The 15235-nt window shown below is 48.8% G+C and overlaps 1 protein-coding gene across 1 annotated transcript in view; it reads left to right on the plus strand.

The window, feature by feature from the left end:
- ATG2A (autophagy related 2A) overlaps positions 1 to 15235 on the plus strand; it is a 2561659-nt gene that overhangs the window by 2391647 nt on the left and 154777 nt on the right. The window contains exon 40 of the mRNA XM_085625535.1: positions 938 to 1092. Within this exon, the coding sequence (XP_085481661.1) occupies positions 938 to 1092 (155 nt within the window). The remainder of the gene's footprint in view (positions 1 to 937; positions 1093 to 15235) is intronic.

Here is a 15235-nt window from a genome sequence, read left to right on the forward strand (position 1 = left end):
CCGGGGATGGTATTGCTTGGGTATCTATTCAAAGGTAAGGAATCTACAGTTAGATGTCTATCAGATGAGCAAGTTACTTACGTTCGGTAACGCCTTATCTGGTAGCGACACGATCTAGCAACAGATTCCTTACCGCCCACCCATCCTCACCCCAACTGCGGACAGGTTTCTAGGGTCAGGGCTTATTCCTTTCAGGGTCCTAGTTTTCAAACACACCAATGTCAGTACACTTTATGGTGCCATTCTCCTGGCATGGAGTGTCGTAAAAAAGTAACTGCCGTCAGTGCTCTGAGGTGGCACCTATGTAGGTGGCGCGGGCGCCATGCGGGACCTTCCGATGCCACATAGGGTATTGCTCGAAGAAAAATCTTCTGGAACCAGTCAGATGCCTGGAAAATTCAAAGGTAAGGAATCTGCCGCTAGATCAGGTCTCTACCAGATAAGGCCTTGCCAAAGATAAGTAACTTGTTCATTAAGCATATTTACTTTTTTTTCTCTCAGGACAAGAAAAAAAGGAACAATTTTGACAATGCAAATAATTCTTAACAGCAGTTCTTCTATGAGTAATCAGTAAAGTGTTCATATTTGGAAGCAATGCCATTGTGTTTCACTACCAAACTGGTGCCAGAGGTCAAAGCTTTGGTGGTGTTGGTTTGGACTAGATTACTTGAAAGGTTTAGGGAATTACTAGTGTCTCCACTAGCACCTCCTTCACGAACATGCACAGCGATGTCAGTGGAAGATTCCACATATTGGGAATAAGGTGAAGGTGTGGGTGAGAGTAAAAGTAATATGACCAATTTGGACATCCTATTGGCAGTTACAATGACTATTCTACACTTTGTCCACTCTTGTTGCCTTCTTTTTGGCCCTCACTCCAGCAATTCCTGTTCCCCACCTAATTCACTCTCTAAATTTCCTCTCCTCTCTCTTGCAGTTCATGGTCTTCGAGACTTGTTCTGGATGCCGATCGAGCAGTACCGGAAAGATGGACGCATAATTCGTGGGTTGCAGCGTGGAGCCGCTTCCTTTGGCACCTCCACTGCATCTGCAGCCCTGGAGCTCAGCAACCGCCTTGTTCAAGCAATACAGGTAATTGCAGATTGAATTGTATTTCTTCTTTCTTGGTCTCATTTGTTTTGCTTCCTATTGAAGTAGTTTCTAAAATAACTTGGGGAAATATTGTATTGTTGATCTTGCGATCTTCTAATGCTGAAGTTGAGTAAGTATCTTTATGCATGGATATTAAGCAAAGCAATGCTATTTGGTGGCAGACACCAGAACCTTAAGGCAGCTAGCTCTTTGTGGTTTATGGTTTGTGGTTTATGAAACAAATATCACAAATCACATTACCTACAACAAATTCAAACTGATTAAGTCTTGTATCAACTTCTGTTCACAAATAAATCCTTAAAAAGCGATGGATTTATAAACTGTCCACAAATGTAGTTGGTCTTATTGATGATATTCCCTGGACCAGTCTTACCTGAGTGAAGGTGTTCACTATATGCACTAGCAAACTCCCTCTCCGGGGTACCTCAATCAATCAATCAATCATGAACATTTATAGAGCGCGCTACTCACCCGTGAGGGTCTCAAGGCACTGGGGGAGGGGGGGGAGCTGCTACTGCTCGAAGAGCCAGGTCTTGAGGAGCTTCCTAAAGGAGAGATGGTCCTTGGTAAGTTGTAGGTGGGTGGGGAGAGAGTTCCACGTCCTGGCCGCCAGGTAGGAGAATGATCTTCCTCCAGTGGTGGTTCTCCGAATCCGAGGGACGGTGGCTAGGGCGAGGCTGGCGGAGCGGAGCTGGCGGGTGGGTGTGTAGAACGTGAGGCGGTTGTTGAGGTATTCGGGGCCCATGTTGTGTAGAGCTTTGTGTGCGTGGGTGAGGAGCCTGAACGTGATCCTCTTGCTGACGGGGAGCCAGTGCAGGTCTCTCAGGTGGGCAGAGATGTGGCTGTCTCGAGGTATGTCCAGGATGAGTCGTGCGGATGCGTTCTGTATGCGCTGGAGTCTTTTCTGTAGTTTGGCTGTGGTTCCAGCGTAGAGGGTGTTCCCGTAGTCTAGTCGGCTGGTGACGAGGGCCTGGGTGACCGCCTTTCTGGTTCCGGTGGGGATCCACCCAAAGATCTTGCGGAGCATGCGGAGGGTGTTGAAGCAGGAGGATGATACGGCGTTGACTTGCTTGGTCATCGTGAGGGAGGAGTCCAGGATGAAGCCCAGGTTGCGTGCGTGGTCCGTGGGTTCGGGGGCGGTGCCCAGTGCCGAGGGCCACCAGGAGTCGTCCCAGGCGGAGGAGGATGGTCCGAGGATGAGGACCTCCGTCTTGTCTGAGTTCAGTTTCAGACGGCTGAGCTTCATCCATTCTGCTACGTCTTTCATTCCTTCCTGGAGGCTGGTTTTAGCGGTGGCGGGGTCTTTGGGGAGGGAGAGGATCAGCTGGGTGTCGTCAGCGTAGGAGATGATGTTGAGGTCGTGGTTGCGTGCGATGGCTGCGAGGAGGCTCATGTAGACGTTGAAGAGGGTCGGGCTGAGTGAGGAACTTTGGGGTACGCCGCAGATGATCTTGGTGGCTGCGGCGCGGAAGGGCGGGAGACGGACTCTCTGGGTTCTGTTGGAGAGGAAGGAGGTGATCCAGTCCAGGGCCTTTCCTTGGATCCCGGCGTGGTGGAGGTGGGTCGTTAGGGTGCGATGGCAGACTGTGTCGAATGCAGCCGATACGTCGAGGAGGATGAGGGCGGTAGTTTCCCCGTTGTCAAGCAGGGTTCTGATGTCGTCGGTGGCTGCGATGAGGGCGGTCTCGGTGCTGTGGTTGACTCGGAATCCGGACTGCGATGGGTCGAGGGAGCCGTTCGTCTCAAGGAATGCGGTCAGTTGTTTGTTGACGGTCTTCTCGATGACTTTAGCGGGGAAGGGGAGAAGCGAGATGGGGCGGAAGTTCTTGAGGTCCGTGGGGTCCGCGGTGGGTTTCTTCAGGAGGGCGCTGATCTCCGCGTGCTTCCAGCTCTCTGGGAAGGTGGCGGACGCGAAGGAGTTGTTGATGATGTTCCGGAGATGGGGTGCGATGATGGAGTCTGCTTTGTTGAAGATGTGGTGGGGGCAGGGGTCGGCTGGGGAGCCGGAGTGGATGGTGTTCATCACGTGGGTGGTATCTTCCGTGCTGACGGGGGTCCAGGCGCAGAGGGTGGTGGTGGGCGGCGTTGGTTCGGTGGTTGGATGCATGGTCTGGGCGCCGAAGCTGTCGTGTATATCGGCGATCTTGCGGTGGAAGAACGTGGCGAGTGATTTGCAGAGGTCTTGCGTGATGTCGTTGTTGCTGGCGCTGGGGTTGGAGAGCTCTTTAATGATGCAGAAGAGTTCCTTGCTGTTGTGGGAGTTGTTGTCCAGTCGTTCTCTGAATTATGTCCTTTTGGTGGTGCGGATCAGCTGGTGGTGTTTGCGGGTGGCGTTCTTGAGGGCTGTCAGGTTATCTGTCGTTTGTTCGTGGCGCCAGGCTTTCTCGAGGGTGCGGCAGGATTTCTTCGAGTCTTTGAGGTCGTCGGTGAACCATGAGGCTTTCTTGCTGCCAGGTTTGCTTGGAGGGTTCTTCAGTGGTGCAAGGGCATCGGCGCAGTTGGTGATCCACTGAGTGAGGTTGCGGGCTGCGTCGTTGGTGTCCGTAGTGTTGGAGGGTGGGTTTTGTCTCAGGGAAGTTGTTAGCTGGTCGGTGGTGAGCTTGCTCCAGCATCTTCGGGGCACCTGTTGCGGGTGGTGGTGAGTCGTGGTTTTCCTGAAGTTGAAGTGGACGCAGCTGTGATCGGTCCAGTGTAGTCCGGTAGAGTGGCTGAAGGTGACGTGGTTGCTGGAGGAGAAGACGGGGTCAAGCGTGTGTAGTGCGTAGTGGGTGGGGGTGTTCACCAGTTGCTTTAGTCCGAGGTTGTCTAGTAGGGTGTTGGTGTTGTTGTCGTTGCTGTTTTCCAGGTGGAAGTTCAGGTCCCCTAGGAGGATGTAGTCAGAGGAGGCGAGGGCATGCGGGCTGATGAAGTCGGCGATGGCTTCGCTGAACTGTGTGCGTGGACCCGGGGGTCTGTAGATGAGGGTGCCTCTGAGGGTGGTCTTGGGGTCGGTGTGTATCTGGAAGTGGAGGTGTTCGGCGGTGGCGAGGGTGTCGTCTGAGTTGGACGTGATGAGGATGGTGTTCCTGTGGACAATGGCGATGCCTCCTCCGGTTTGGTTGACGCGGTCCCTCCGGGTGATCTTGTAGCCGTCCGGGATGGCTATGGCGATGTCGGGGGCAGAGGAGGCGTTCATCCAGGTTTCCGCGAGGACGGCGACGTCTGGCGCTGTTGTGTCGAGGAGGTCCCAGAGTTCGATGGCGTGTTTGTGGATGGAGCGGGTGTTGAGCAGGATACACTTGAGCTGGTTGTTGTTGGCGGCTGGTGCGGTGCAGGTCTGGAGGCAGGTGAATTTGCACGCTTTGCAGGTGAAGGGTCCGTGCGTGCGCTTCGGGGTGGCTTGGTAGCAGGCGGGTGGTCGTCCGGTGTTGAGTGCGTTGAGGACGGCGGCGTTGTAGCTCAGTCGGGTGGGCAGGCCACGTCGAGGGCCAGAGGTCCTGGCGCTGGGCGTGGTCCAGGCGCGGACGGGCGCAGACGGGCTTGCCATATGAGGGGGAGAGGGAGGGAGGAGCAGCTGGGAGGCGGGAGCGGGGCGGCCAATGGGTGACGAGGGGGCGGGGGCCGCGGGGGGCACGAGCGGCGGGAAGAAGATGGCACAGAAGGCAAAATGGGGCACTGGGGGAGAGCTGGGCGTACAGGTAGGAGAGAAAAATACAAGGGGCACAGAAGAAACCTATGTGGAAGGTTAAAATCATAAGCATTCTACGACTCCCACGGGGGTGTAACTCAGGCAATGATGCTAGGGGGTGTGAGTCTGATATTTCCCAACAAGATAAGTAGTGTACCCAACTAAAAGTGGGCTGATGCAGCTGGGTTGACAGTTCAGGGGAGGGTTAGCAGAATTGATTTTAATTACTTTGAAACCAAACTACAAAAAAATCCCCTGAGTGATCTTTGCCTTGTGCTCTATTTAAGTGAGTCCTCCAAACCTCAAAAATAAATTTCTCTTAAGATGAGCATGTACATCTGGGCCATTTGAACTATAATCTTCGATACCTCGTAAAAAAGAGCCTGTCCCTCTGCATCATCTGAGCTAAGGTTCTCCATGCATGAAACTATCACTGTATTGAGGCTACCATGTTCTCATGCTTTCAGAGGTACTGTTCTTCCACCCCCAAACCTATTGGAAAATTCCCCAGCACTCCTGCTGAACTTCTTTATGGTATCAGGGAAAAAACAACTTTACAAACTCTTCTGCCCATCCCCAGCTTCATCTGTACTACAAAACCAAAGGAAGCACATTCTAGGACCTTTATCACCCAGCTTGAACTCGGCTACTGACAAACTCCTCACCTCAATTGGGGACAGAAACCCCAAATGACCTGTGTTTCTTCCAGAGACACTGCCCCCTAAACAGGAAACGAAATCCAGATGTATAAAGTTGGTTGATTAAGATATCTTCCTGAGATGAAAGCCCTCAGCTGGGATTAGAATAGGTAATGTTGGCTTGGAATCTTCCTGGTAGGAGAACGTTTTCACCCTGTTCTCATGTCTCTGTATTGGAGGTCCTTTAGGAACAGCTAGGTTAGTAGTAGTATTCACTAGGAATGTTGCCTTCCTCTGCTCAAGACAGAGAGACTGCTATTTACAGAAGCTAATTCCATGATTCTACAGGAAATATCAAAGGGGCATAACAGGAGGAGAGTATATTGGCAAAGAGACAAGATACAGGGGAGCATAAGTTTCAACTACACTCAGTAGTCTATTGAAAACACACCTCTAGAGGCTAGAGAGATGCTGATATCATGATGGGTCCCATCCAATGCAGGTGTGTTTGAGCGGCTTTCAGAATTCCAGTGTAGGGTATTCAAGAGTTGGATTATTTTATTGCAAACTATTAGTAACTTTCATAATAGGGCTGTTGTGTAGCATTACCAAAAGACTCACTCCCAGGAGCCCTAGTGACACACTGCTGTGCCGAGGGGTAAGGACCAGACAGCCCGGGCCCTCTAGCACAACAGAAGCGCAGCCTGCATGAGGAGCCATGCCCTAATGACACAATGCAGCGCCAGGGAGTGAGGTGCAGTAACAAGGGCCCTACAGCACAACAAAGGCACAGCCTGCATGGAGAACCATGCCCTAGTTATACAATGCAGTGCCAGGTAGGGCAGCACAGGCATCCAGGGCCCTGCAGCACAACAGAGGCACAGGCTGCAAGGGGATCCATACCCTAATGACACAATGCAGCCCCAGGGATCAGGATGCAGACAATCAGGCCCCTGCAGCACAACAGAGGCACAGGCTGCATAGGGAGCAGTGCCCTAATGATACAGTGCACTGCCAGGGAGCAAGACGCAGACAACCAGGGCCCTGCAGCAGAACAAAGGCACAAACTGCATGGGAAGCCATGCCCTTCTAAATAAGAGGGGATCCTCAGCCAAAATGAATTCCTTTCGCCGACCTCTTATTTCAGGATGGCAGACTTTCTTTCCACAGAAGCTTTCAATCTTTTCTCGGTGAGTATGCACTCTATATTAAAGGCTTACACCTCACACCGTAACTCTATCCTTTCTGAACTATGTCTATTATTCTTTCTTTCAACTCTTGTTATCCATGTTTCGGACTCCTGTTTATCAAATGAGTCCCGATGATGGTCCCCCCCATCTTCTTAAGAGATCAAAACGTTGTTGACTACCACTAGAGACCCTAGATAGATTATATTATATGTAAATGGGCCGACTTGTTCTTATTTTCAAGATACATAACTTTGATCACTGAATTTGTTCACACGTGCATCACTTTGATGAGAGCACCAAGTAAATTTCTCACTTCACACCCACTTTGCTGTCACAGAGTAAATGGTTTTTTTTAATTTCTTTATATATGATGTATTATAATTATTAAAATAACCATTTTGTTCAGTTGTATTGATTGTATTGTTTTTAACTGTGGGACCAGTGTTTTTTTGTACATGTACCTACCCATGGTCCCCGGTGATCCTCGGGTTCCCTCATTAGCTGCAAGTCAGCACAAATTATAGCATGGACAGTGATGCCATACTCAATGCAACATCATCCCTGAAATTTGGCAGACTTTGAGTGCTGAAAGATTAATTGTCATGTCCCTCAAGAATCCGCTCCTAGTGAAGCCTCTCTCAAGAGAACAGAGATTTTCTTGTCTAGAAGAGATCTTCAGATGCAACTATGATGCCTTTGACATGCCTACCAAAGATTGAGTGGTCAGAAGCTGATTGCTAGGAGGCTGACAACCTCCTTTCTCCTTCTCACATTAATGCCTAAACCTTCAAACGTTAGAGGGCCTTGACAGATCTCTCGAAGGAGACATTCCTTACCACTCTAACCCACCTTCAGAGGTAATTTGTTCTTTTACATTAGTGGTCTAGAAAAGAGGGGGAAGTGCTGGAATTGCCCATGCTGTCAGCAACAGTCTTCTGCAGCCATAGTTTAATTCAATAAAGTGATGTTGAAGCCTAAATAAGCTGCTTGGTAGTTCACAGGAACATTTCAAGATATCGTAGTCCAGTTTCTTCTGATGCCATGTTTTTGTTGACACATCCACCACTGGAAAATACGGTGGTCTTTAGCCAAACTAAATCCCAACACTATTGTGACTGTTCCTGTGGACATTGTGTCCAAACATTTGATCCTGGCTGAAAAGCTTTTGCAAGTTAGGCAGTCTGTGCCTACGAACTGGCAATGGAACATTCCTTTTTGAATAGTATATTCCTACCTGGAGGGAATTGGCAAGGCTGGCTGTGGTTAGCCTCTCTAACCATATGAAGACAACCTTTCTGATTTGGTGAGTGATAGTTTGCATGCTTCCAAACAGAATCTGAACTGCAGCTGAGATTCTGTTGATATAGTGAGTTGATCTATGGCTATGGTGGTCACTCTTTGCAGATGCACCTGGATTCATTCAGCTGCTTTTTTGGAAGATGTCCGGAGAGCACTAACTGGCATGACGTTTGATAGTCAGAGGCTATACAGAGAGAACAAAGACTTCTACCTAAAACTTTTCAGGAACAGTCTTACCATTGTGCCTTCCATGGGTCTTGCGTCACTGAAACAGTAACAGCAACAAGGCCATTGATTCTAGGGCTTCTCCAGAGGATGGCTCTCACAGCAATGCTGCCTTTCCAGCTAGTAAGACCCTCAACAGTTCTACAAGTCCATGGATTTCTGAACTGTGATAAGCTGCTTGTAAAGGCGAGGGTCTGCTGCACACACCATCTTATTGGATTAGGGCACTGCCTGGGGGAGATGACAGCCATAGGCCTTTAGTCCACGATAGGGCAACATCCGCACATCAGTGTACAGGAGTTGCAGACAGTCCTTCTTGTCCATCCTGTTTCATTCAAACCCTTCCAGATAAAACAACCACCACCCATCCAACAGGGCTGTGTGGGTTTTTTCAACCTTTGTTGGGAAGCCTTGCATGTGTGGCGGTGGGCCTTCCATCAGGGCATTTTCCCCAGTGATGGCCAGTCGATCAGGCTCTCTGAATGTGAGATCAGATGCCTTCATTTGTCTTTCATTGGAGGACTGCAGTTGGAAACTTGATCCTGAAATGACAGACATGATCTTCTCCCGATTGGAATATTCCTGAATCAATCTCTGCCACGACTGCGAACAACAGGTGTCCACTCTTTTGTGTCCTGACTTTCCCCCAGATGTTTCCCTAGGAGAAACCTAGTGGTTCAGCAGGTGCAGAAGGTCTGCTCTGGCTGATCCTGCTCTATTCGAGGGACTTGTAGAAGGTGCATGACGATGAAGCACAACTAGTCTTCATCACTGCAGAACGTGTGAGGTGGATCTGCACCAGCACCCTGTCCCTTCACCCTTGTCAGCACAGGCGCTTGATTTGCTCGTTTGAAGATTGAGTTGTATTAATTGGAGACTTTTTGCTTGCACTGCAAATGCCAAATGGCATACTGGCTGCCAAAAACCTGCTACCACATCTATGCGGACCTCTGGTCTATATGTGTTACTCCTTTTAAGTCGGTCCTTAAAAACCTTTGGGTGTCGCCTTTCTGATATATTGCACTTTGCCCTTTAGGACAGCCACCACTGTCAGACGTTATTTGACAGATCTACCCCCTTTAAGTATTTTCTTCATCAACCCACTTTGGTCGCGGTGCCCCCAGTGATGCGATTTGTTTCTATATTTCCTCCCATGCGCTTTGCTGCTCCGTAGTGGCATTTACATGTGGCGTTCATTTTCGTCTTGGTTCCGTTATTTGAACCAACAATATAGATGCTCAGTTTCCCTGTTTATTCATGGTGGCAGTCAAAGCACGGTCGGCGATTTATAGGCCCTGTCATTTGCCGTATTCTGGGTCATCTCTGGCTTACAAATGCGCCAATATTTTATGCAACCCATAAACCCATCGGATTCTGGGTATCTAATGATTCTTTCAAAACAGTGGCTCTCATTTGTATCATTCATATACTTCTATATAATGGACAGTGAAATTACTGTATGCAAGTAATGCTAAACGGTCACAGTATAAACGACCATCACAGCTGTTGCTCAGTAATGATTTTCTTTAACAGAAATAATCATTGGTGCCAAATCGAGCGAAAAGAATGTGCATTTTGTCCCAAGTGAGAAAAAAGCCACAACCAAAATGCGTTAGCATGCAAATAAAAGGTGCAGAAAGCTTTGTGTGTGTTTGTAACAAACAACTTATGTATTTTCAGTATGCCACATTGTTTGTTACTCTGTACTGTTGCCGATGTTGCGACCCTTTCAATGACACAGGGGTCTCATCAGAATGTATGGATATCTGCAATAATCAATTAAATCGAATGAGGAAGAGATGGTGGGCAGTGGTCTAGAAGCGCATAATGGTAATCGAATTACATGAAAGGACCAGTATACGTGCTGTGAATTCGTGGTGCTGGTTTTAGGTATTATTAGGGTGACACTGGGGAGATTCCCACCAAAGTGAATAATGCAACTTTACTTACTCGGGGAGTAGCAGGCAGTGCCTGCAGTGAAGAGAAGCGTACTGGACATTATTAGTCCAAAATTAATAACGAGGGTAATTGTAACAGGTGGAATCCAATTTGCAACCTACTAATCCGGGTCTTTGCGCTGTATAGCAAGACTATTTAATGCTATTCCCCTTCTCGTATACCATCATCGAAGAGAGATTGTGTTCATATTATACCAGTGCTGCCGTAGCTGTGTTGGCTTTCAGTCCAGGCGCATCGGAATTCAAAGTCTGCTGCTTTGTGTGCATCTGGGCACCCAACTACACCCGACGAGATAATACACGGACGACTGAGGACCAGTGGTCGAAGTGGGGGTAAAAAAGTAGGGGACCTGTGGGCGGAGAATTAGAGGGAGGGATTAACCAGTGGATTGGGTCAGTGGGCGGAGTCAGATGTGTGGCAGAAAGAGCATAATATTCCAATTTTTAGGTCTCGCCTGACCCAGCGCATGAGCTGGTCTGGTGAGAATTTTAGTAAGGGCTTCAAAAAATGCTGCCATGGCCGTCCTTGAGCTTGAGTGCATGTGCACGGGCGTACGCTTTTTGTTCGCCGCGCTTTGATCGCGATCACTTTCACTTTCGCGGCCGCTTTGATGTTACGGCCCTATGGCCAATGCTTGTCTCAGAAAGCCTCAAAGATGCACGGACGAGCTCTAAATGTGCTGCGTTTAAGCTATAAAAAAAGAAGTGCACAACTCTGTCCATCCATGTATACACATCCTATCCCTGCGCACCGTCCACCGCGGCCAGACAGGCATTGTAGGACTCAGTGGCGCCTCTCTCTCTCCCTATCTTCCCTTCGCCTTGATTTACACATACATGTCCTCACTGCCAAACACCACACTGCAATGTCTTTGTAGCGCTCTGTGCAATACAGGTAGATCGCAGTGCTAAGAACCCATCCATGTGAGGAGAGCTCATTGTTACATCCTCACACAGATACAGGTGTGTATTGCACACACAAAGGGATATATATCAGGGGTCATGAGGACTAAGAGACAACAGCGAGAGGTGCGTCTGGCTCCGCGAAGCCCCCTTACCTCTGCTTCGTAGGAGACGCTCTGGCATGTGCAAAATCCAGTGCTTCGTCTTGTCAACGATGCTACGGCGGGCAGCATCCACAAGAGACACGCCAGGGAGTGGGATCTGTTGCTTGTCCGCTCTCCTAGCCCCGGGATGTCTTCTTATTCCCCCTATTTTTTTGGTGCTGTCGTTTCTTTTGTTACCGGCGCCCCTTTTTCGTAGAAAAGAGAAGCTGAAAAACGTGAGCGTGTTGTGTTACAAAACGTAGTAATTCTTTGATGGTTCCAGAGTACCACTCATTAAAGCCCACCGAGCGCCCCCCATCCTTCGTCCATTTTTCATTAACAAAGGCGTATACTAACAAATTGTAGAGTGTTTTACCCAAAGTGCTTTACAAAGAGCACCTTTCTGTGTCCAATTATCACTTGCTTTGAAATGGTACTCATATCGGCCTCAGGAGGATGAAAAGCGAAGTCTCCTCTGTTGGCGTTCAAACCTATGACATGTAAAATGTAGACACACACCTCGGAATAAGGTGCATAATCTACTGAGCTATCCTCAGGAGGTATCTGCTGAGGGCAGCATAACACCAAAAGGGGTGGAGGCAGGCTCTGAAATGGGCAGAAAGGTGCTTCCAATTATGAACATCTGTAAACGTTCTCTTTGTTGTATGTAGCGCTAGCTAACAAAACCTCACAGCTTCACAGCGCTATAAATAACGTTCATTTTACTCTACGACTGGCGTTCTTTTCCTTAAGCTAGGAAAGACGAATGGTTGTGTCTGTTCTCATCGGGTTTTGTGCCTGCGGTGTGCAGTTGAAGACAGTTTTCTCCAACAGGTGCTTTAATCCACGGAGATACTCTGCTGTCTTTCTATAATTTTTCCTTTTGCTGTTTGGTTCAATCATTTTTTCCTCACAGGTCTCCACTCTTTATTTGCTTTCTCTGGTTCTCTTCATTCCTTTTGATTCCCCTCTTCATTTGCTATATGATTTATTACTCTTCCCGTGCCCTGTCACTCCCCAGGAGTGAATGGGCGAATCAGAAGGGGAACGAAGGATTGGTGCCTAACAGCCAGGAACCTCGGCATTAGAAGGATGAGTGGTGAGGTGAAGATGGCAATTAAACTCCAGCCTGCAGAGGCCACAACCACACGCACACAACTGCAGCAGGTGCATTAGCAGAGCGATCTCACCAGCTTTAATCCTTTCCATTCGATTGGCTGTACTCCTTTGCTGTCTTGTGGAATCTCCTCTATTTCATCAGTTTAAATCCTCGTTTCTCCACCTACCCATATCTGCATTCCATACCGTGTTCCATTCTCCTTATACCCATTTCACCATTATTTGCTCTTTTTTTCTCTATTTTCTTTCCTTCATTTTCACCATTCTCTTCCTCTTTATTTCACTATATTCCTCCTTAGTTCTTGCACCCTTTCTATCCTTCGTTCACCCGGCCAACCATCCTTTCTTTGACCCCCCTCATCCTCTCTTGGTCACGTTGACATAAAAGGCGCACTTGTAGAATTGAGGGAATCTGCTGGAGGGCCCCCCACATATAATGGATGGTTATTGCTACTCCATTCAATGGCAGTTGCTTTTTCGACCTCCGAAGGATGAAAAGCTAAGTGTACTGGGATTCGAACCCGTGACTATGTGCTCAAACACAAGGCACCGCTTATTCCCTCCCCTTCTCCTCTCCATTTCTTTTTTCCTCTCGTTTCTTTCCTCTTCCCATTTATTCTGTTCTCTTCCCCCCTCATTGCCTTCCATTACTGTTTCAATGTCTTTCTTTCTTTTTAGGTCTCGGCTAGCGAAGGCTGCGCTTGCGCAGTCTCGCTCGCGAGATTTAATGACTTGGAGTAGTGGGGCTTTTACCCGCCCCTCTTCTCTCCTCTTCTCCATTGGCTGGCCTCTGAAATGCTGGTCAGCCATTGGAGAAGAGGTTTGTCTCTCCAAACAAGCCCCGTCTTTTTGCGATTCGGGGGCGTGTTTTTCCCGATTCTTTCTCTGGGCGTGTTTGAGAAAGAAAAACACGCCCCCAAATCCCAAAACGACGCTGCGTTTCTCCGAGGCATTTCTGCTTGACCTCGGAGAAAGGCGGCGGCGCTGGGACTGGTTTCTTTAGGTGGTCGGCAATCGTCTTGTCCCGTGGAATTGTGTATCGTGCAGTGCGCGGCAAAAGAAACCTTTACCTGGGTCAATGCGCAGAAAAATAGAGGATTTCCACGAAGATGGGCAGTGCACGTCAAAAATGCTCCCTCCCTCGTTCCAAAAAATCCCTGCACTCCTCCGGCCCCTCACCCTTGCCTTCCTCTGCCCCCACTCCTCCTCTTGTGACGCCGGCTCCTTCCTCCTCCTCAAAAGTGCGCGTCTCTCCGTGAGCCGCTGCTCCGTGCGTTGGCGAGCCGCTGCTCCGTGCGTTGGCTGCGGGCTGGGGACAGGGAACGGCGGCGGGACTGTGCTCCAGAAGGAGGCGGACGGCAGCAGCATGCCAGCGCGGTGCTGAGGGGGCGCCGCCAGCCCACCGGCTGCCTGTGTGAGCTGAGCCGCCATGGAGCATGGGAGACTGCGAGGCAAGCAGGGGGACTGCTAAGACGAAGGGAACCAAAGACCGAGAGGTAAGGGGCCGCCGTAGCCTGCCCAATGATCCCCTGCTCGAGCCATTAAATCAGCGTGGGGTCCGTTCCATCCCCACGCAGAGCATCCCTCAAGCTCCCTGAAGGGGCAAGCAGCGCTAGAAGGTGTCCGCGGCTTTCCTCGGGCACACTGCCTGCTGGCGCACAGCAGGACTGCCCTTGCCCGCTGCCATAATCTGATTGTATTTGTTCTAGGAAAAGTACACCTGTTGCTCCCACCCTTTCTTATATATTCAAAAGCGCGTTGCCGCATGGCATATTTATTTAGATTTAACCCCTACATGTATTTCCGTTTAATGCGTTGCACCTACTTTACCCAACACCCATTCTTTAGACTGTGGCACTGGTTCACTTGTTTGTTTAGCAACCATACGCCCCCGCCCCTCACCGCACCAAAAATGTCCCGCGTGACGACTTTCTACTTTCGGTTTCTATTTTATGTTAATTGTGCTGATCGAGGGAGGAAGAGAGAGCAGCGAAGAAAGCCCACAGACACTACTAATTACCCTCTGCAAACTCTAATCTTTTTTCAATTAAAACTCTTTCCTTCCCTCTTATGAAGGGGAGGGAGGAGGACAGAGATTGGAAGGGAGCAAAAAAGCAGGAGGGGATGGAAGAAGGAGGAGGGGGCGAGAGAGCACTGGATGCCGCTCTAGCTGACACAGAAAGCAGGGTCCGCCTCTTTTCCTCCTCTTCCTCCTCTAGCAGTGTGTGGTTTGTGTTTATGCCAGGCCGTGGTCAGTCCCTCTCGATGTCGTGTTCACCCAGGGGGAGGGGAAACTGCAGCCAAGAGGATGGGATTGAGAGAGAGCGAGAGACAGCCGCAAACCAAAAAAAAAAAGCCCTGTGAATTTTTTTTTATCTTCCAAATCTGCACTACACAAAAAAGGAGAAACAAGCATTTACAATGCATTGGTCTCGGCATTGGTAAAGTTAGAGCTATTGGCATTGCTCATGACATTATTTTTGTTTGTTTTTGTTTTTAAAACATTTAAAGAAACGGCATTGTTATTTACAATGTCAATAGCTTAATCACTCTCAAATGCGAGACCTATTGCATTTGCACCCACACACAGAGCCACCTACACACACACTGATTAAGCTATTGACATTGTAAATAACAATGCCGTTTCTTTACATGTTTTAAAAACAAAAACATAAACAAAAATAATGTCATGAGCAATGCCAATAGCTCTAACTTTAACAATGCCGAGACCGTTGCATTGTAAATGCTTGTTTCCTGTTGCTTATGATGAGATCTCACTGGCAGTCCAACATTCTTGACATGTAGTAAGACGAAAGCTGGCATGGATTTGAGCAGTGGATTCAAGAACTGTCACATATTTATCAACTAAGATGTATTTTATTGAATTCACACTGTGCTGATGGAGGTAAATATCATCTAGTACTACACGCCCCAACTAACATCTATGTATAGGTGTAGATATTATAAAACTGTAAGAAAA

Source organism: Triturus cristatus, chromosome 9 (assembly GCF_964204655.1).
Source record: "Triturus cristatus chromosome 9, aTriCri1.1, whole genome shotgun sequence".
Lineage (NCBI taxonomy): Eukaryota > Metazoa > Chordata > Amphibia > Caudata > Salamandridae > Triturus > Triturus cristatus.